Source organism: Halichoerus grypus, chromosome 2 (assembly GCF_964656455.1).
Source record: "Halichoerus grypus chromosome 2, mHalGry1.hap1.1, whole genome shotgun sequence".
NCBI classification, from domain to species: Eukaryota; Metazoa; Chordata; class Mammalia; order Carnivora; family Phocidae; genus Halichoerus; species Halichoerus grypus.
In genome coordinates, this window is record NC_135713.1 from 114,259,512 (window position 1) to 114,282,556 (window position 23,045).

Consider the following 23,045-nt stretch of genomic DNA (forward strand, 5'->3'; position numbering starts at 1 on the left):
CTGCACTACTGGGTATTTACCCCAAAGATACAAATGTAGTGATCCGAAGGGGCACGTGCACCCCAATGTTTATAGCAGCAATGTCCACAATAGCCAAACTATGGAAAGAGCCTAGATGTCCATCAACAGACGAATGGATAAAGAAGGTGTGGTGTGTATATATATACAGTGGAATATTATGCAGCCATCAAAAAACCCGAAATCTTGCCATTTGCAATGACGTGGATGGAACTAGAGGGTATTATGCTAAGCGAAATAAGTCAATCAGAGAAAGACATGTATCATATGATCTCACTGATACGAGGAATTCTTAATCTCAGAAAACAAACTGAGGGTTGCTGGAGTGGTGGGGGGTGGGAGGGATGGGGTGGCTGGGTGATAGACATTGGGGAAGGTATGTGCTATGGTGAGCGCTGTGAATTGTGTAAGACTGATGAATCACAGACCTGTACCTCTGAAACAAATAATACATTATATGTTGGTAAAAAAAAAAAAAAAACTTTGGGAAAAAAAAAAAAGAATGATGTAGACTTTGGCTGCCAGTATCTTCCTCCTGGAAAGAACTTCCCTGAGAATGAAGAAAGCAGCAGCAGGCAGAGGAGAGAGACAGAATTCAGATCACTGTGAACTCATAGATCCCACCATGCCTGAGATCCACTCGTCAGATCTCCATGAAACCGATCCTCTAGTCACCCTCTCCCATTTTTTTTCAAGTTAGTTTGGCAAGGAATTTTGCAAATTACACCCGGAAAGGTCGTCCATACGTAGAGCTGACAAACTGTGTTGATGTAAAGGAAATTTCCTTGGATACACTGGTCTAAACAGTATCAATATAAAAATTGACATCAGGTTGACACATCTGATTTGGCCAACTTCTCTTTCTTACTAAATTGACAGCCGCAGTCAGCAACTTCAGTTAAAATGACAACACCACTGTGGTTACAGTACATGCCCCCAAGTGGGTGCCCAGACTTCTTTTTTTTAGACCAAAGCTAAAAAATTCTTTTGACCACTCATCACAATGATTATTTCCTATATTTTAGGTATTTCAGTCCTTTCATTCCAAAGAATCCTGAAATAGTTCCCTATCTGCACCTAAAATACGGAGTGTTACTTCATCCACTATGGCCATGTTCTCTCTCTCTGGCTCTCTCCCTTCCCCCAGGCCAGAAAGAGGCAGGAGTAATCTGGAGATGAGTTGAAGAATGTGCTTTCCAGAGAAATGGGTAAACTCTTACGACTCAACACATCCTTATTTTTACTACCAAATTAGGGAGACTGTCACAAATGACATCTAAAGGTGAACCCCTTAGGATTTTTCCCCACTAAAAACTCTTTTGTTAAAAAGAAAAAAAAAAAAAGAAAGAAAGAAAAGGATGTTTGCAGGAGAGCAGTGGCTCCTAAAAAATCCTCCTGTCTTCAAAAGTGATACCAGTTTGGCCTCTTCACTTTATCTCCATGGGCAACTTTGCAAGAGTCAAGGCTGGGTGGTGCTGACCACAGGAATATGTGTTAGCAAAGCTAATTTCAGCATCTGTATAAAAATTTCCATCAGTTGCTGCTGTTATCAAATATCACACTACCTGTGAACACTCTTTGAGGGATTGCATTCTAACTTCCTGCCCTGTTTTCAATGAAACTGAGAATTTATTTGCCATCTGCCTTGCCTACTGGGTTCTTTTTGATCCCAGTTTTGACCCTGCTAATGTATCTTTAAGTGGCAATAGCAATTTTACATCCTATTAATATTCTTCCTAGGCAAGAATCTCATTTTCTATTTCAGTAGACTTCCATTGGTAAAACTGCCAGATTTCCATTTATTAGAAATGCTATGTTCTTTCCCCCTACCTCCGAAAAAGAAATTAGACAGTCACAAAAGACTAGGTGAGGTAGGTCAACCTGGCCATCTTAAACAAAAGCTCAGGGAACAAATCTTTCATATGGAGGGAAATGAGGAGGACATAAGACTTTAATTCCATCTTAGTCTTGTCAGGATCGGACACAAAGGAGTCTTAGGATTTAGAATCAGGCCTTATTTTTTAAAGCTTCTGGGTCCTTTCAGTTTGACAGGTATGTACTAAGTGCTAGGTACTGAACTAGGTGGTGCTGGAAGAGACTTTCCTTCTCTCCTGGTGTTATGGAGCTGGGACGGTGTAAATCTGAGCTGTTGCTGTGTTTCTTATAGTACATACTCAGGATTCTTTTGAATGCCCTGTATCTGAACCCCCTTTCTATGTTTGGGAACTCACCTACATTATAAATCTTGGTGGGTGGCAGAAACTGCCTCAAAATTAAGAAGTTCAGATGCCAGCTTTATCAGTATGGCTTGCAGTCAGGGATTTAGGTTTTGTCAATTGGAGAGACCTGACTTGAATTTCAAATTGGGAGCTAGTGACACAAAGAGGGGACCAGGCTAGACTCACCTCCATTTGGTGGCAAGGTGGCAGAGTTTGCTAAAGCTAGGGTGACCTCCAGTTGCAGCAGTAGGAGGAACAGGGCCAGGGCAAGCCTCAGTGTTCAGTGCCAGTGGGGTCAGCCCTGGAAGGCAACCCTTGGTCATTTGGGGCATTGTTCCTGGCAAGGTGCCCTCAAATCAGGCTTTGCAACCCTCCTAGAAGTTCTGTGAACTGCCTCACATCCTTTTTTATGAATCCTGTCTCTTGAATCTGTTTTTGCAGTAGATTCTATTGTTTGTAACTAAGAACCCAGGAGGATTCACCTTCTTTGATGCGCATCATGGAAAATGTCATTTGCAATTGGAGTGAATGATGCCAATATACAGAAAGAAGTGGAATCAAGACATGGGAGAGTGATGTGACAGGACAATCTGGGTCCTTAAGAGGCCCTGAGGTTGCCACTCTTCGAGCTGACAAATTCCCACTTTTGTTTGGGGTAGCCTGAGGTGGGTTTTAGTAACTTGCAGTTGAAAGAGTTCTGCAAACACAGATGAAAGCAAATTAATACTATATATGGGAGGCTTGAAAATATTCATCTCCTGTGACCCAGTGATCATTTTTCTATTCTTTGGAAATAATTTAAAATGTTAAAAAGCAACACACACACACACACACACACACACACACACAAAACCAAAAACCAAAATCGTTGGAGTGAGGCAAATGGTTGCCTACAAAAGTGCTTTTGGATAACAATATCCATGATGTTGGAGGCACTTGCGGCTAATTCCATGCTTAGCATTTTCAGACCTTTTGTTCTTCATTTGAAACATGGTTTCATTGCCACTTAGTTTTGGTCTGTCTTTCTGTTTAGCTTCTCCCTTGTGCTGTCCCCTGAGTCTTTGGAAACTGCCTTTTGAGGCTCAAAATTGGCATAAACTGTGAGACTATGTAAATGGTTATTTGCTTCTCAGACCAAATTGCAGTTGGGCTCCAGAGGTCTGAAAGTGCCCTGAAGAGGCCACAGTGCAAAACACTACACATGATCTGAATGTGTTCATGCTTCTAAAAATATTCTTTATGCTGAAATCTGCTTTGGAGGCCTCTGACCCAAGCCCAGCAAACTAATTACAATGGTTTGTGGAAGATGCAAGGCTGTTTGGTAACACACAAAGTGCTCAGACTGAGATTCAGGAGACCTGGAGTTTGGTCCTCGTGCCTATTCACTGTACAAATGTGTGGCCTTGGGAAGTCTGTTCTTCTCGCTAAGCCTTAGACTTCACGTGTGTGTAAGACACCAGGTGAGATTTTTTTTATAGCCCTTTGTGGCTCTCAGCACCTATGCTTTATGATTCCTTATAAGGTAGCATTTTTCAAAAAAGCCTGAGATGAACTCGATTTAGGAGTGCCTTTACACAGTACTCAGTCTAGGTCGGGCCTCAGGCAGAGTCATGGGAGGAATTTGCTTGGAAGAGTTCCCCTTTGAAGGAACCTGTCCCAGAGTCCTCAGAGTCAAGTCTCCTGAACCAACTCCCAAGGCTGGGAGCCTGACTTGGCCCTAATTCTGCTCCCAGCTGGAGGCACCTGGGGAGGTGGTCTGAAGTGATGCTGGGACACCTTACGGATTCAACTTTATAACCTACCATTTAATCTCGAGAACAACCATTTGAAGTAGGTGTTATGCAACTTTACTAGGAAGGAAACTGAGGCCCAGAAAGTTATAATGATAGTCAGCAAGTGAGAGAGCTGGGATTCAAACCTGTGGCTTTGGGTTTTAATGCCTGAGATTTTCTCTCTGTCTCACAGACATCCTGCAAGTGAACACTGTTGAAGTGAACAGTGATGTACACATTCAGAGAGAGTGACATGTGGCTGATCCCCACCCTTCTGTCTTAATGCTACAACAGAGCTCCTTAAGAGCACTGACTTTGGCCAAATCCACCTTTGTCTCTTATTCTTGGTGTGACCTTCAGCAAGTTAATCTTCCTGAACCTAAGTCTTCCCACCTGTAAAATGGGGATGAAAGTAATACCTCATGCAGAGGTTGCAAGAGTTAAATGGAAGTGCTTAGCACAGTGAAGGTGAGTGACACATTAAGAGGCCAAATTGCAGGAGGTTCTCATGTTTCTGCTCTCAGATTTGCTCATGTATCCATCCACTTCTCTCCATCACTGCCACCATCTTAGTCCAGGCCCCCCAGCCAGAAGACTAGAATTGATCTTCTACTTCCATCCTTGTCCCCCAGATATTAATCTCCCACACAGGAGCCAAAGTATATATTAAACTGAAAGTCATGTCAGCTCTAGTCTTGGATCTTTCTCACTACAAGTAGGATCCAATCTCCCTTCATCACCATGGCACCTTGGTCCCTCTAGACCTTCCCCTGAAGCCTTTTTTCATACTGCTCACCTTACTGCTCCCCCACCCCCCTGCAGTCATCTGGGTCTCTAGTCAGTTCCCCAGACTCTAAGCTCCCTCTGCCCTCTGGGAACAGGGCTCAGGATGTTCTCCAGAGCTGCAACCCAGTTCTCTGCTCTTCACTCAACTGTCTTCCTCTCATCCTTCAGGTCTTAGCAAAAATGCCTTCTCTTAGCAAGGCATTCTTTGACTACTCTGGTCAGAAACCTTCCCTTTTATCCTCTATTTCAAACCTTTGTGTAGAGTTAGTTTATAGAGCAAGCTTTATCATATTTTGTCATTATTTTGGTAATTCAGTGTGTATGCATGATGCAGATGGTACTCAACCCACATTTTTTCAGATACTTTTACCATTTCTGTGCAATCCAGCTTTACTTCCAATAGCCCGCACCTACAATTTTGTAGGAAGCCTTCCCTTGAGCTTCTAGAATCTACTTTGTTCCTTGGGGCAGCTCTTAACCAATGACTGACAGATATATATGGGTATAAATACCCCAGATCTTTCACTTCTTGGCCAGGATAATTCTGAGCTTCTTCCCAGAGCTTTCCTAAAGGATGAAGCTCCAGTCACCCCCTGTGGTAACTAGCTTTATAACACACCTTTACTAGCCACCATCCCTTATATCCCCACTCTCCTGCCAATGTCATTATATCTCTCAAATAATCTATAAGCACTCAATCTTCATGACAGGGTCTGATTCTGGGGGAACCCAACTAAGACCATGGGGTTTTTGGTTCTTTTTATCTATTCTAGGAGAGTGTATATTATATGTCTATCTTGTTTATGGTTATATTGTAGTGCCTAGTTTAGTATCTGGTACCTAGTAAACAATATATGTTTACATAATGAATGAATACTATTGGTATTACTATTGCAATGCAAAATATCTTCCTTTTATTGAGTTTATTTTATGCCAGTAACCTACCATGCCCCCACAGAAATGTTAAATGTGCCCTCCAAAACTTAGAGCCAAAGGAAAGGTATTTTCTCTGGTGTTTTCAAGAATAACATTCCTGTTAAAGTGTTGTTTTAGCAAGGCTTGTTATACCTAGAGGTTCTTTACCAGGAAGAGATCCCAAGAGAGATTCTCTAGGAGTGTGGCAATTCTTCCTGAAGCCACCTGAAACCCAGTGTATAGATACTTCAGAGATCTTTCATATGACAAAACTCTGTAATGCTTATTTGTGCATGGTTTAAACAGAAAGCAACTGGACCCTGGACCAGGTGCCCTCAGCGAAATAAGATGGATACCTATGCAGAGAGACTGGCAATAATAATAGGGAAGAATAACAAAAATCATTCACATGTATTAAGTATGCATTTATGGACCAGTCCTTGAGTGTGTCACCTGTAGTATGTCATTTAATCCTCAGAGCCAATGTATGTGGCAGGTAACGTTACCCCATTCTCAGAGGGAGAGATCAGGGCTCAGGGAGATTAAATGACTTGCCTAAGGTCGCACAGCTAACAAGAGGTCGAACTGGGATTTTTATTAACTATTATGACTTCAGAGCCCCTGCTCTTATTCCTCAATCTCACCCCCTGGGTTAAGAATACTTAAAACCAGCTCGCCAGATGAACTAAGTGAAGTATTTCAGCCTGGAGAAAATAAGAAATAAAAATAAACTGCACCTCTTTTAGTTGCCTTCAACAACCTGTAATCACTCACGGAAAGAAAGGACAGTTGTGTTTTGTTGGCTCAATTTCAGGAAGACTTTTCTAATACTGTTGCCCAGAGGTGGAGGGAATAGAGTATGTTCAGGCACAGAAAACTCCCCCACACTGGAGATTTAAATGCACCAGTTATGTGGCAAGTCCGAGAGGACTGAAGCACAGGAGAGGTGGATGGCTGGCTTGGAGGCCATTTAAGATCTCTTTTAGACATAGAATACAAAGGAATTAGAAGACTCACTCAGTCCCTGCACATGTGGTCGGTATTATGTAGTTCTGGAGTGACAAGATTTACAAAGGACATGACTTGAGAGAAATTTACAAATGCCACGTTAATACGTTAAAGAAGGTATGTGCTATACATGCTCTTTGCATAAGAGAGACAGAGCTAGTGTTGCTGCAAGATTAACCAGCATAATGTCAAGAATGGTCAAGAATGTGGGCTTGGAGTCAGTCTATAGGAGTAACTTTGGGCAAGCTACTCAAGTATTCCTGAACCTCAGTTTCCTTATCTGTAAAACAGTGTTGCTCTGTGGATTTAAAAGCTTTTGCAGGTAAAGTATTTAGCGCAGTCCCTTGAAGGCTCTAAGGGCTCAAAACTGGTACCTATTTTCCCAAAAACCTTTATTTCTGAAAAACATAAATCCAAATTCTTGTGCATCATTTGTATATTCTGTAAAATACAAAAAGGACAAATTTTACATTTGAGATGTTAGAATCTGGAGGTTCAGAGAATCTGGGACTTTTCCTGTAACTACAGTAACTGCTAACATCTATTAAGCACTCAGATACATTTCATGTCACATGGTTGGTTTTCGGCTAAGGCAGGATTAGAAGCTGACTTTCCTGAATTTCAGGCTCTTTTTGTCCCCACCTATAATGGACCATTTTGCCTGTCCAGATGACAGGTTTCCAAAAGGAATGGAACATAAATATTTCGTTCTGACTCTGTTTACATTTCTAGGCAAAGCAGACCAGTTCGGGGTCAGAGCTTGTTCTAACTCCTGATAACGTTATCTCCCCAAGTATTCTGCCCTTGTGCACTTGGCCACTTGATCAGCTTGCCTCCCTTTCCTCCTTGTCCCTCCCTGGTTTCTGTTACCCCAGTGTAGATCACAGATGCAAACTTTTCTGCCTTTCTCTTCTCTACCCTCCTCTTTCCTCTGACTCCACTCCCCCTGTCTCATTTCCCTATTCACCTAAACTCATTGCTACTACTTAAAACCTTAAATTTCTGACCAAGTGGCACCCAGTTAAGACATAGCACATCATTAACATGGAAATGGGTTGGCCACAGATGACATTTTGGTCTGGAAGCTTATCAGCAACATCAGAATGGTAGTGTTGGTGCCAACCAGCAATGGCAGATAGTGCAGAGCTCCGTGGAGCTCCAAGGGAACCACCGTGCTTGTCCTGGTCACCTGGACTGATCTGGTTAAGAGCCCAGTCCTTGGTTGCAGGCAGACCTGGTTCACATCCTGGTTCTGACACTTCCTAGCCACTTTTCTAAAGTGGGAAAATACCACAGACTCCACAGGTTGTTAGGAGGATTCAAGGAAAACCATGGTTATCTCGCACAGCGTCTGGCACCTGGTGTGAACTACATGAAGGCCGTTGGCTAAGGTGCTGACTGATAAACATGTCCACCTCCTCTCTGGCTTCTCTCCTTCCTGGTCCCTCCCTCCTTGCCCAAGCAATCAGGACAAGCACTCCACAGGATGAAGTCTACTTGATTCGCTGGGCCTTGGCATAGCCACTAGAACGGGGAAGCTAGGAAACCCAGAACATGTCTCAACTGCAGAATTTTACGACAATGAAAAAAAAAATCCTAGTGTTTCAAAATCTTCAGAAAATAAAACCAAAACAATAAAAAGATGTATGTTTAATCAGAAATTCTTTTCTAATATAAAAGAAGATGGGCAATGTCCTTTCTATTCAAATGCAGGCTCCTGTGTCCTGGATCTTTCTATGATTTCTCAGGAGGAAGAGAACATGGCCATCTCCTTCCATTCTTCACTCACCCTATTCCCCTTGCCTTCAAGCATGGAACCAGTCTACTTGGATTTCCTTCATGTATGGGAATTTACCAACCCAAGGAGAAACTTGAAATTCAGAAGATTGTCCTTCCTGCTTCTCCAGAAAGCCAGGAAGGGAAGTTTTTTCTTCTGTCTCTCCTTTTCTCTGCCATTCCTGTTTATTAAGCAAAAGTCCCAAATGAGATTCAGTGCAGCCTTGCCTTTCTCAGATCCACACAGCTTGTTAGTATCACAAACACCCCTCCTGAACACAGCTCTGCAGAGTTCTATTCTTGCCCCATGCCCACTGATTCTGCTGCATTGCCTTGGCAACCAATTAAAATACTTCTATGTGTGTACCAATATCATCCTTAATTCTGCAAATCCAGGGCAGCTTGCTCAGAGGGTTGTGGCATGTCAGGCAGTTGGTGTTCTCTCTGGCTCCATTCTGGTTTGACTTCTTTTTTCACCTCCCAATTACCTCTGAATCCCCTGCAAGCACCTACGTGCCATTCCTAACACACCTGGCTTGACATCAAGAAACACCCTTGTCAACAAGACAGGGGCTGGAAAGGATCCGGGGGACAAAATGGCTCGTATATCCCCTTTCCCTCTAGCCTCAGGGGAAGACATCAGGAGCTCTTCAGCCATGAAGCTGCTGAATCTAACTGCAGTTTCGTGCAACATGGCAAGCAGCATACATTCAGGATTTAAATATTTACTGAATGCTGTTTGCATTTCAGCCAGTCTGCTAGGTACAGAGGAGACAAGACACCTCCTTAACCTTCTGGAGCTTATAGTTCAGTAGGAGAGAGAAGTGAGTGGAAAATGCTATACCGTCTGATGCGTGCTGTGGGAGACAGAGGACAGCACTGGGGCCTCTGGGAACCTGAGGAGGAACCTATGGCCAGATTAGGATTTGGAAAGAGGGCTGACTTCCCAGAGGAGTGAAGGTTACATTGAGACCCCGAGACCTAAGGATGGGTAGCAGCGGCCACGTGGGCCAGTTTTCTGACTGGTGGACAGTTTCATTATTGCCTTCTCTAACACTGGCAGTCTGGCTGAACCCCTGGGCTGGGGTGATCTATTTGAGGCACCCCAGGAGTATATTCCTTATTTCTCCTGATCTCCAGGCTAAAGTTTTCCCATGAGCCTCTCAAGGAAGAGTAACAGTGAATGGTCCAAGTTCTCTCACCTCTTCTCTTGGCTTTCCATGCTGCACACGTGGATGGTGGCTGAAAGGCACAGTGTCCAAAACCAGCAGTATCAAGACCAATGTGCCAGAACTCACCACCCAAAGTATGTGCCTCTCAATTATTCTGAGGGTTGCAATCCTCAGCATCGTGGGTTTCTGTGAATGCTTGGGTGATCAGGAATCAGACCATCTGCAACCTCCATAACTGCCCCAAACACAAATAGAGGATGCTGTAAATTTTTATCTGTAACCATTTTCTCCCATTTTGTTGTCTCATATGAACATAAATTGAGCGCAAATCTCTTATATGAAAGTAGAGACAACAACAGCTCTCAGGGGCTTGTAGAACGTGTTCAGTGAGATTTCGTTTAAGTAAAAGTACTTCACCCAGTGTCAGACCCACAGTAAGTCCTTTAAGATTTATTAACTGCATCATAATTTTTAGTTCACGTGGCTCTCTTGAAAGACCATAAGCTCTTTGGGAGCAAGGATCATATCTTATTGATTTTTGTTCATCACTACAGCCCAGCAAAGGTCTTATTCATAAAAAGCATTCTATACATACCTGTTGAATGAATGGGAAATAACAGCAACAGTGCCTCACATTCATTGTCACTGGGTTTACTGTGTGTCATGCCCCGTGTTAAGAACTTTACACAAAGTATCTTGATTTATCCTCCAAATGAGGCCCTGATCGCTGTCATTCCATGTCTACAACGTGGAAAATAGCAGTCCAAATGCAGTAAGTGTGGTAGTACTTTAGAAGGGAGTGCAAGCAGACAGTTAACCTTTACTAGGAGCTTACTTTGTCCAGACTCTGGCTAAGCACTTTACAGGTATCACCTTGTTAAATCCTCCCTCCAATAACCTGAGGAGGTGAGCTTTCTGTTTCCCTTTTATAGCGATGATTCTCAGAGTCGCTCAGTAACTTGGCCAGAGGCACAGAGTCAGGACATGAGTTGAGAGCCGTTGTTTTGAATCACAATTTACTTATTTACTTATCTTATTGGAAGACTAAGATCAGAAGTAGCAGAAAATTGGAATACATATTTTAAAAACAATACTAAAATGCCTATTCTCTTATTCAGAAAGAAGTTTTAAAATATATATATATATACACATATATATACACACACATATGTACTTTGGGCAATGGAGAGTTCTTGCTTAACTGGTAGAGCTTCAGTATGGAATGCTGAAAAAGTTCTGGAGATGAATAGTGGTGACAGTTGCACAACACCGTAAATGCATTAATGCTACCAAGCTGCATACCTAAAATGATTGAAGTGGTAAATCTTATGTATCTTTTATATACGTGTGTGATGTAGGTTTGGCAGCACAAAAGGTACAGGGCCATGTCCCTATGGAATGCTGCCTTCCTTTCATACTGGAACCCAGGTCAATGCAGCTCATAACTCTGCTGGCAAATTCTTTTACAGCTCTTCCTTTCTGTCATTGGTATCCCTGTGACTAAGTGTCAATTAACTCAAGATAATGTTTCTCCCAAGATCAAAGGAGCATATAAAATTTGTGATATCTGACGCAAAGTTTAGCCATATGTGGAGTGGCATTACCTATGTTCTTAGTAGGTTAGCAGTTCATGAACTAAGTGGTTTTGAACTTGGCCCACTGTGTTTTCCAGAGAGTGCTGTCACCCAAAAAGGTATTTAATAAGGTGGTTTACATCTAGAAGATTTCAGTTACTGTATGATGTTAGGCCCAATATAATGTGCTGCTCATTCCTCACATAGCTCTCTAATGGCTTGATTCATGAAGAGTTCATTCCTGCATCCTCAGGAGTTATTCCATGATAACATGAAGTCAACCACAGACATGAAGGTACTCATTTATTTGTTCATTCATTTACAAAACATTTGGGGGTTCCTAATATGGGCCAGGCTGTGGGCTGGGTGCTCTGAGCACAGTACTGAGAGACCAAAGAAGTTGCCCGTTCTCCTTGTGCTTGGATAAAAGCTTGGAGAAAAGACAGCGATCGGAGGTGAACTCAGCTATTATTTGAGTCCTGGAGTCTGAGCCCATGAGCATCTGTGGTATGAGGCTGCAACCGTGTGAGCTTTGAAGACAGAGCCTGGTACAGAGCAGGCACTTAGGAGCATTCTGTTGAATGTCCTGGCTTCTGAGCTGGGGATCTGGAGCGGTATGACCCTGGGGCTGCCACAGAGACCCAAGCTGCAGGAAGCTGCTCATGACAAACAGACTTGTCTTTCTTTCCTTGCCTGTGTTCTATCCCTTACTTTGTATGCACCAGCTGGCATTCCTACATGCTAGGGTTATCGGGTATCCCAACCATTCCAATGGGGAAAAAATGACTTTGTCTGCCAGTGAAGTGGAGACTGCTCCTCACTTGCCCGGTGAGCTCAGCCATCCACTTGGAGCATTGTTTGGCTGCACTGACTCCATTAGGCAGATACAGTCCATGGGCCATGAGATGACATGGAACCAGTGTGGCTGTGGAGAGACTTTATCATACAGAGCACCTGACATGTGTCTTCCCAGTGGTGGTTTGAGGCTAGGTATCCAGTCACCTGGCCTGTTCTGCATCTGTTTCCTTCTCCCTCTCCTCCAACTTTGATTCTACTCCAGATATTCCTGTCCTGTCCTGCCTTTCCTAGCACCCATGTGCCCAGGATAGATGCTGCCTTTTCACCCCTTGACCATGTCCTTCCTAACCATTAAAACACCTGTTTTTTCTAGGAAGTTTCTTTTGATTGGCCAAGCTTCATTTCCCTCAAACTGAACCACCTCACTGCCTGACATTTTAATAAATCATCACTCTTGAGTCTAAGACTTCCTTGTCTTAACTGACCTTATTGAGTTATAATTTATAGAGAAAAAATGCACTACTCTTAACTGTATAGTTTGATAAATTTAGGCAAACCTATACACCATCACATAAAACATTTGCATTACCCCCCCATCACTATATAGTTTTGCCATTTCTAGAATTTTATATAAATGGAATCAGACAATAAGTAAGACACTCCTTTTTTCATATCTTAACATTTCTAAAATTGGATTTATCTTACAGTGAATATCCAACATGATATTTCCTTTTTCCTTAAGTGCTATAACTAAAATGATAACACATCTTCTAATGGGTAATATCTTTGAGTCAGGGATGTGTGTGTGTGTGTGTGTGTATCACACACGTGTGTGTATATACATGTATACCGACTAGTTGGTTTTGCCACTAGACAATAAGCACTGGGAAGGTGAGAATCTTAACTTTGCTGTGTTCCCATAGTGCTTATAGCTGGACACTGATAGGAGCTAAATAAACATACAGAGGGTGGTGATAGTGAGTTTCAAACAGTATTCCAAAAATATCTTCTAATGGCAAGAACTTGCCTAAAACTCTTCTTGGAATGAGTCAGGAGTCTCTAACTACAATATCAGGTTCTCTTTGTGGGCTCAGCTGCCTTTGCATTAGTATGAGACATTTCCCCAAATTTGTTGCATGGACAATTAATATTATTCAAGGTATTAATAAAAAGGGAGGAGAGGGGCATGCCACTGTCAAAGAAATTTGGGAAACATTTCTTATTATAGTTTTCTGCTTAGAGATTCACACTTCATCAGCATGCTAAAAGTTCCGACAATGCTGCTGCAAAGGAAAAAATGTTTAGCTCTTTTATTTTTTTGGTAAAAATTTTATTTGAGTGAGAGAGAAAGAAAATGAGTGTGGGGGGAGGGGCAGCAGGAGAGGGAGAAGCAGACTCCCCACTTGAGCAGGGAGCCCAATGCGGGGCTCGATCCCAGGACCCTGGGATCATGACCTGAGCCAAAGGCAGACGCTTAACCAACTGAGCCACCCAGGTGCCCCTCCTTAGCTCTGTTTTAAGCTTGGGTTTGTTTGGCCCCAGAGCTTTAAGGAACATCCATCCATAGTTTGTAGAATACGCCTCGTGAAAGATTGCTCTAATATGTATGCATGGTTTTTTTTAAAAAATGAGAAAGAAAGGGAGAAGACAAGGAAAGCGAGGAGAGCTGTATTTGAGCTGGTCCCAGGACAGCCCAAAGCTATGTAGTGGCGTCTGCAATGGGAGGGATGAGGAGTAAAAGGGCTGAACAAGCACTCTCCCTCCTGCTCTCGTAATCTCTCTTTATCCTATGAAGGGACGTGTGGGCAGGCAACCTTTCCTAAGAGGAAAGGAAAACAACACAGAAATAGGTGTTGGCTAATCCCTTAGGTGACCTGCCCTGAGTGGTGGATAACCGAGGTTGCATCAGGAGAGCCTGCTGCCCCAGCCCTGTGCCTTGGCCACCCTAGGGGCGCGGAGCTGCTGTGTTTGGCCAACACTTTGGCCAGACAGCTTAAACTGATGAGAAAACTGAAAGAGGTGATAGGATGGCTCGCTAAAACAGAGAGGAGCCCATCTGTAGGAATTACCCTGGCCATTCAAATGATGGCAAAGTCCTCCTCAAAAACAGCACTGACCCAGTACATGAAGAGATGAAGGGAAATCAGACTGGGCTAGGTGAAATCAGGCAGAGACTATAAGAAGTGTACAAGAGCTCCCTTTCTGTTTTAAAAATATTTTAAACATCATCAGACAGTAAAACAGACTTTTTTTTTTTTCCTCCTGGTATATATGCCTGTGAATTTTAACAGACACCTGGACCCCTATAACTGCCACCACTGTCGGGGTACAGAACAGTTCCCTGACTCGAGAAAACTCCCTCATGACCCTTTCTAGTCACATCCTCTCTCACACCATAATCTCTAGCAACCACTCAGAACCATTATTTTCCATCACTATAGTCTTGTCTTTTTAAAACTCCCTTTCCTTTCGCTATCCCCTTTGCTTCATTTCTTAATGGAAGTCTCTGCATGGTTATGTGTGGGTGCGAAGAACTCCAAATCCCATGCCAGCAGGCTCTCTCCTCCACTGTTACTGTTTTGTTATTTTCTGTTGCTAACATTTATCAGCATCTGTGATGTGCCAGGCATTTGTACTCAGCTTTTGACATACATTATCTCATTTTAATCTTACAATAGCCTCATGATAGAGGCACACCATTATTATCTCCATTATACAAATATGGAAACTGGGGGTAAGAGAGGTTAAGTGACCTGCCTAAGGCAAATAATTGAATCCGAGCACAAACCCAGCTCCATCTGATGACATATCCTTAACATTATGGTAAGTAATAAAAGGGAAGGGATTGTAACTAGGAAGGATGTACACAGAGAGAGGTTGGGGGCAGAGCCAATTTGGCGCCATATGGTTTTTAAAAAGATTTGCAAATGTGTGTGAAGGTGGAGAACCATCTGGGTCTCCTGACTTCTCCACCTCAGCTCCTGCCTTTATGTCTTCCTCCACCTGTCACATGCGGTCCTTGCTGACCCAGGTGGCACCTGCTTGCTGTTTTCAGGGGCTTGGGATAGTTTTAGGCCCCTTGCAAATTTTGCAGAAACCACTGTCTCTGTCACAGACACAGCAGCTGAGACCCAGAAAAGGAGATGGATACCTTCTGGTTTCTACTCAGCCTCAAGTCCCTCATGTGTTTTCTGACCTGATTTCTAGCCCCCTCACGTGCTTGCAACACCAGCTGAAGAAGTTTCTAGGACACAGCCACCTGGTCTGTGTGCTGGAGGCGGCAGGTGTGTTTTCGCTGAGCTGGGGCAAGTGAGACAGAAATGTGTGTGGTTGGCATGATGTGTAACAAAGAAGGGAGAAAGTCCGGCCCTGCAAGACCTGGGGCTAGACACATTTGTGTTGGGGATAGAGTCAGGAGAAAGGAAAACTAGAGAAGTTACAGAAGAATCACAGACGCGGAGTGGAAGGTTCTTGACCTACATGAGGTGTTCATTTGAGCTTGTTATTTGGGGAAGTGAAGGTTGCTAGCAAGTTTTCTTCTGGAATCAGCTCCTAGCTCCTTAAGGGTCTTGGAAGTGGGCGGCCAAGCCAGTGCAAGCTGGGAAGAATCACACATCTGAATCATAGCCATGGATCATGTGGAGAAAAAGCAAACAGGCCAGAAATCAGGGTACCCGGGACCATCTTTGGATGACACTCCATTAACAAGCGGGTGAAAGAGGGCGTGCAATTTAGAGTGAGAAGTACTGAGTCACTTCAATAACAATACCAGCTAACATTTACTGAGTAGGAGCCAGTCCCCGTGCTAAGAGCTAATTGACATGAATCATCTCATTTATTTCTCCCAGCAACCCTCTGAAGTAGGCACTACTATTATCTTCAATTCACGGATGGGGAATTGAGGCCCTGAGGTTTAAGGGGCTCACCCAAAGTATACAACTGTGGAGCAGCGGTAGCGGGATTTGAATTCTTTTATTTTTCAAACCTCAGCTTGCAAGCTTCACTGCTTTCCTGCCTGTCTTAATTTCTAAAAATTCACACAGTGAGGAGAAAGCGAGCTCAACTATTCAGGAGGCTGTTATCTTCTTGAAGGCTTGTGAAGTTCCTTTGGCCTGACTGCAGTGAGGGAAGCAGTAAGAACGAGTGGGGTCTGCACAGCCAGTGGCTGTCCAAGACTCTGCTGATCTCGCCTGTTGGTTTGAAATAACTGCATGCTGTAGAAACCTACAGCCACTTCTCAAGTTTTCTTTTTACCCAATCGGCTTGGGAGGGTTTTAGACAGGTAGGCACAATGGACTGTTTTTTCTCTCTTGGGCTGGCACCATGAAGTGTGACAACTGGTTCCACCCGGCATACTGGCTGGCATGAGAAGCACCAGGTCTCTTTGAGCCACCAGAAAATCCCGATGAGCTCGTTTATTAGATGAGCCTAGGTGAGCAGAACAGACTTTGGGCTTCACGAACTCACAGGAAGTTAAGTGAACTCTTTCAGAGTGTCAGGTTAACATCATGGCCTCTGGAAGAGGTGTTTTACAAAATGGTACCCTGCGACAACAGGTTATTTATGCCCTCTTAGGGGAGTCCTTTATACTTAGTATTATCCTGGGCTGGACTCATCCCAGACTCAAGTTCAATAATAATACCTATTACACTCTCCTGCAAGGGCTATCAGTCCTTCTGTGTTTTGTGGAATTCCTTGTGCACGGCAGGGCACAATAAACAGTCAATAACAATGTTTACTATGATAATGATCTTCCAAATGCCTTTCATCTAAGGATCTCAAAGTGCTATGTAAACACTAATTAGTTAAGCCTCACAATGGCTCTCTGTTTTTACAATATATTTTCCTATTTTATAGAATTTTAAATTGAGACCCAGCAAACTTAAGTGGCTTGTCCGAAGTCATATACCAGGTTTAAATTAATGATAGTGATGATGCTCTGCATTTACAGGGCATGTGTTTTCTAAGGCACTAAGAGTGTGTTGCAAAGATAGTTTTCACACTATCCTGGAGGAAGTGGGTAGCAAGTATTACTAGCTGCTGACTACATTGGGTAAAGTGAGGAGGCAGGGAGGGCAAGTCACTTGGTGAGGATCTGCCTGAGGATGCGAGGGCCTCCTCTAACTCTTAGGCCAGTGTGGCAGCCCAGGCAATACTCGGTTCTCTTAGCTGAGGGATGCATGCCTGCTTGTGCCCTTACAGGACAGATGGCCACGTTCTTGGAAGCGGAGACAGGCTGCAGAATGGCAGCCATCCTAACATCCAGGAACAGTTTCCTCACAGCCCCATGGAGGGAAGGCAAAAGGGATGAGATGAGCCACTGCAAGTAAGGATGCCTCAGAAAACGAAGGGAACGGGGGTGGTTGGGGGAGGCCGCCGGCTCTGCTCTCTGGCCGAATGTCTTTACGAAGGCAGGGCCTGCCTGAAAGCGGTGGCCCTCCACAGCCCGCTTCTGTGTTGCAGCCTCCCGACAAGGACTTGTTCCAGTGTGGCTTGGATGATGGGCACGACCCTGTCACTGGCGCCTTTGTCTGGTGTTACAAGTCCTTGTGAAAGGGTTCCAGGGACATGCAGTATCTTACCGGCTGTCTCTTACATATCACCACCTCTCGGTCCCACAGCTCCCTATGCCAGGAGGCGCCTGGAATCTTCTACAGTTCGAAAACTTGGTAGCCGTGGATACATTTCGTTGCTACCTTTTCTTAACACAGCCACATCAAAAAAGATAAAAACCTGAACAAAAACATTCAAAGATGTTAGGGACTGGCCTCCTCCCAGTCTGGCAACACTTTCTTAGTAGTGAGTGAAGACACTCCACCTGGAGGCAAGTCAGACTTTGCTGGGTGGGGGAGGGGGAGGTTGCTGGGTCTTAGAAATTCAAACGAGGATTTGCTGACCTCAGATAGAGCCCTATTCTCTCCAAACAGGGCACTTGAGAGAAGTTTGCTGCCCTACCCCCACCCGGCCTTTTCCAGGCCTGTGGATTCTGATTGATGACTAGACCTTGGGCTAACAGGAAGCCTGAAAGAAGGGCGCCAAGCCCTTTTCTGGAATGTGGTCACACATACGAGCACAATGGCGATAAAAAGTCTGCAGTGAAGAAATCACACCAAGGCCCGCTTCTTCCCGCTCTCATTTTCCTCCGGTTCCACATTCCCCTACTGCACTGGGCAGCCTGGAGGTGCACTGAACAGAAGGAGGGGTGAGCCATTGAAATGAACATTTTAGAAGAGTGTCCTGAATGCACATCATAAGCCTATTCTCCTTTGCGGGAAGGAATCCGCAGAAGACCCTCCCACCCACTGTTACTCTTCACAACGGAGTTGGGGGACTCGGCTGGTAGCTTTAAAGCTGTTAGCTAAATTAGGTAAGACTTCACAGAATGCAGCCTTGACTTCCTAAGTATGCCAGCGACTCAGGTCACAGCTTTCTGTGTCTACTTTGACACACTGGGGTGTCAGCGCACATAATCCCGCTGGGGTGACAGCGCACATAATCCTGCTGGACTCACAGGGACTGCGTCCTCCTCTCGAGATGTGCCCTGAACACAGCTTCCCACAAAAGGCTCGCAGCCAGGTCAGATAAAGTCCTCAGGATCCATTCACATGGCTGGACAGAGTGATTCGCATTATCCAAACACCAAAAGCATGACTAGGATCTCCTGTGCGCCACTCCTGGGCCCTTGTGGTCATGGCAGCCGCTGAGGAGCATTTTATGTACCTTTGATTCATTTTGTAAAGTAAGACATCTGCAGGGCTCCTGTACACGTGTTGGACTTCAGAGCCCAGCCTTCCTATCAAGCAGTCCACCCACAGATACTCTTTCCTCCCGCACAGTCTTCGGGTGCTCAAGTATCTTGACAGCTTCGAACGGATCATGAATGAGCACTGTCAGACTAGCGCTTTAGGACTGGGGGTGGGAAGATGGAGTTGGGTAAAATTAAAACAAAACCTGACATTTAACTTCTCAAAGATCTCAAAAGCAAAAGGCAGCTGGATATGTTTTCTCTCTTTTTCCCCTCCTCCGTGCATTTCCCATGCACTGGTTGGGACGCAAACAGCAGAAGTGAAAGATGAAAAATAATCACGAAGGCTTTTACTATCTTCTCGACGAGAAGCAGGGGGAGCCTAGGAGACTTTCACAATTCTACGAATTCCTGGATGGATGAGATAGGCTCAGGATTCCACCAGGTTTCAGTAAAATGATCACTGCCCACAGAAACTCGTCTCTGGGGAAATCAGTGGCAGCACTCTTTGAAACATAACTACAGGAAAATACTTCCAGCTGCTGGTATACACAAATCCAACCTCCAAATGGACATGATACGAACAAATAAGATCTTTCTTACCCCGTCCATGTGGATTCTGATATTAGGCACCAGCCGGAAAGGGCTGGACTGCAGACCTCTGGGGTTAGTCCTGCTTTTCCTGCTGTCCTGCGGGGTCAGCACGCCAGGCCTGCGGAAGGAGCCCCCTCTGCCCGAGCTCTGCCCTGAGCGCACACCATCTAGGAGACGCACGAGCAGCAGGTTGGCCGGCAGTGCCTCGATGCTGCAAAACACCAGGGTCCTGCATTCGGGGCACCTCAGCTCCTTGTGGGCCTTGAAAATCCTCTGGAGACATGGTTTGCAGAAGGTGTGCTGGCAAGGGAGGACTCTGGCTGTGACATCAAGCTTTTCAAAGCACACGGGGCACTCCAGAAGATCAAGTAACGTCAAATCATCCATTTTATTTTAAAACTCCAGTCCTGACCTGGAGGGGCAAAGTCCGCATTGTAGGGTGAGCTGAGCCCAACAGGCAAATCCAGTCTCTCTTGGGAGCGTCAGATGTCTTGCCTGTTTGAATGAGAAAGGAAGAGAGGAAAAAAATGTGACTGCTCTGAGAGGTATATCCCACCTACATGGAGCAGTGTCTCATAAGGCAGTTTGCAAGTACTTTGTTCCAGCACCCAAGTTTCAAATGACTCATTCTGATTCAGTGCTAGCAGGTAGAAGGCTCAACTCTTGGCTGCTGGAGGATCTGAGGGAGCATTCAGCATGGTGACTGACGACTTACTCATTGCTTCTGTGTGTGCAAGCAAGAGCAAACAGACGAAACTGGGCCGCTGGAGTGGCATACGCACGCCTCTCTCCCAGCTAGGGCTCAAAGGGGCTCCTTTTCCCCTCCGGACAATCGGTTTCAGTTCTCAAATCAAGGCCTCCTCAGAATGCAATTTCTGTGAAGCTGTCTAGGCCTTCTTCCCCTAGGTTTATCTGTTATCTGCAGCACAAGCAGACAGGTTTACATAGACATGTTTATCTGAACCTCATGCAGATGTAGAATTATTTCCTTCACTGTGCATCCTCCCCCATTATTTTGTTCTAGCAATGTGCAAGAAAAATTTCTATGAGAAACCCATTTTTAAAAATTGCTTTCCTTAACTACAGGCCAGGATGCCTGGAAGCTTTTTTTCCCCTCCTTCTCTCCCTCCCTCTCTTCTCCCCTTTCTACCTTCCTCCCCTCCCTTCCTTTTCTTCCCTGATTATTCTAGCCTCAGAGACAATATTCCTCCCACAAGATGAAGTCACACAGCCTGTTTAGTTACTCTGACAAGTGTTCTCAGTTTCACCTGAAACAGATAGGAATTCTAGATTGTGGTCACAACCTGCAAAAATTAAGATGGAGCACTGCATACAGGTGTTGTGTGCGTGTGCCTGTGTATGTCTGAAAACATCCTTATTCCAGAAACAATTTCCTTGTAGACGTCTGAAAAGAAGTCTCCAGTTGAGAGAAGTCTCCCGGGAAGAGGTCACCCGTCCCTCACAAGCGCCAAAACTGTGCAGAGCAGCCCCGGAGGTTTGGCCGGAGGGCGGCTGGCCCCCCCAGTAAGCCAAGTGGACCTGACACACCAGGATGAGAGGTGGCACCTTGCCTTCCTGAGACTACTCTCCAAAGACGTTAGCTCTGCGGAGATGTGCGGGGGGACACTAACCTTGAGCTTGTAACCCCAGCTGAGTTCAGCTCAGCACGATCCTCTGCTTGGCCAGGAGCCCTCCGACTCGCTTCCTTTTCCCCAAGAGCCGCCGCTGCGCTTTTGAAAACTTTAACAACTCTGAGTCTTACTCATTTCAAGGATCGCCTTACTCAGCCCTGTTAACGCTTTCACTGCCTGGCCAGTCTGCAGCGCTTTTCTCTCAGTTCATTCTCTGCTACTGATCTTTCCTCCATGTAACTGAGTCGATTTCTGGGAAAAGATTATTAGGGACAAAATACAAGCCAGCCCCTAAGGCTAAATATTTATAGTTTATATTTTCACTTTTCTCATTTTGTCTCCTTTCCCAGAAGTTGAAACATGCTCAGTTATACACATGCCAAGGTGACTGTGTTTATTTTAAACCTTTATAAGGACTTGCTGAAAAGGTCAAACATACTAAGGGTAGCTATAACAAAGATAAGCCAGGCACCTGAAGAGTACTGCTCCTTAAAAAACATAGTCAATCCTTGAATTTGTAGATTTGAGACAGACTTTAGTGATCTTTTTGCTCAATCTCTTTAAATTAAAAAAAAAAGTCATATCATGGTAGTACAAACACATCTTTGAAAACTCAAAGCACAGAAGGGCTTTGAAAAAGGAATGGTTCCAGCCTCTCTCCCTGTCCAGGGCCTACTGGAATCTTTTCATAGCCCCAAATAATACTTACACTTTCATGTCTTGATTTATCAATAAACATTTCATGTAAAGTTACATAGGTATTCAATAAAGTAAATAATCTCAATAATATTACTTAACCCCAGAGTGGCCCTTATCTGCGCTAAGCACTGTTCTACTTTACCTGTATTAACTCATTTGATCCTTTTAGCAAGCCCGTAATACACTACACTCTTCTTTACCCTCATTTGCAAAGGAGGAAATTGAGACAGAGGGAAGTCAAATAACTCACTCCAGGAGCCACAGCTAACAAGAGACAGGTGTTCCGCGCTCTGTACTACCGTGTCCTAAGGTGATACAGCTTTAAGGGGAGGAGCGATGGTTGAAGGGAGGTAAACCTCATCAGGGATGGCAGGAAGTCAAAAGATAATGACCCAAGCTGACCAATCAACTTCTTTTGCAGATGAGGCAGCTGTGCCCAGAAAGATCAAGCGCTTCCTTGAAGTTGCCCAGTAAGTTAGGGGCAGAACTGGGACTAGAAACTGGTGTTCTTTTTTTTTCTTTTTACTGTATCTCCTCTCTCAACTTAAGGATGACAATTCTTTATGATGCAGAAAGTACTTAGCTACAACTCCATGGGAAAATCTTAAGAGGGGACCAAGAGGCCCGAGAACAGATGGTGGTAGATTACATGTTTTAGAAAGTTCTTCCATGTTATTTCTGAAAAAGCAAAGATGCATGGAGCTCACAACAGCGGAGAGCTTTAGGATGGGGCAGATGAAGTCATCTGTCCTCTGAGCAGAGACCTGATTTGAGTACATGTCAATTTCAGAAACCATTTTCAACTCTTTTTTTTTTTTTTTTTTTTAAAGATTTTATTTATTTATTTGACAGAGAGAGGCACAGCGAGAGAGGGAACACAAGCTGGGGGAGCGGGAGAGGGAGAAGCAGGCTTCCCGCCGAGCAGGGAGCCCGATGTGGGGCTCGATCCCAGGACCCTGAGATCATGACCTGAGCCGAAGGCAGACGCTTAACGACTGAGCCACCCAGGCGCCCCAATTCAACTCTTTTTTTTAGCTCTCTTTTATGAAGGGTTTTTGGGGCTTCAACAACATGAAATCCACTCTGTTGCCTATCTCCTTCGATTAATTTCTACTTTTATAAACTCTATGCTCATCAGGAGGCCTCCAGTAGTCTGAGGCCCTTTGTGGTCCCTTACTCGTTTTCCCACTTGGTAAAGCTGAGCCCTCTCCTCTGTGAGCTGCCCTGCAGTCCCTCACCCTCCAGAAAGGTCTCCCCCACCTCCAGAACTCTTGCTGCAGGGGTGAGCAACACTCTCCCTCCTCCCCTCTTGTTCTTAAACACACTTTATCTCCCTTA

General features: G+C 44.5%; 1 protein-coding gene across 7 annotated transcripts in view; it reads right to left on the minus strand.

Annotated features, from left to right (window-relative positions):
- Window positions 1-21,922, minus strand: part of SH3RF2 (SH3 domain containing ring finger 2) — a 127,332-nt gene extending 105,410 nt beyond the window's left edge. For 6 of the 7 annotated variants that reach the window (XM_078067344.1, XM_078067347.1, XM_078067346.1 and 3 more), the window contains exons 1-2: window positions 21,009-21,152; window positions 19,387-19,872 (exon numbers count right to left, since the gene is read on the minus strand). In XM_078067344.1, coding sequence (XP_077923470.1) covers window positions 19,387-19,764 — 378 coding nt within the window. In that variant the 5' untranslated portion in view covers window positions 19,765-19,872; window positions 21,009-21,152. Of the gene's footprint in view, window positions 1-19,386; window positions 19,873-21,008; window positions 21,153-21,849 lie in introns of those variants that run through there. The other variant, XM_078067343.1, reaches the window with a different exon arrangement.
- Window positions 21,923-23,045: the final 1,123 nt, after the last annotated feature.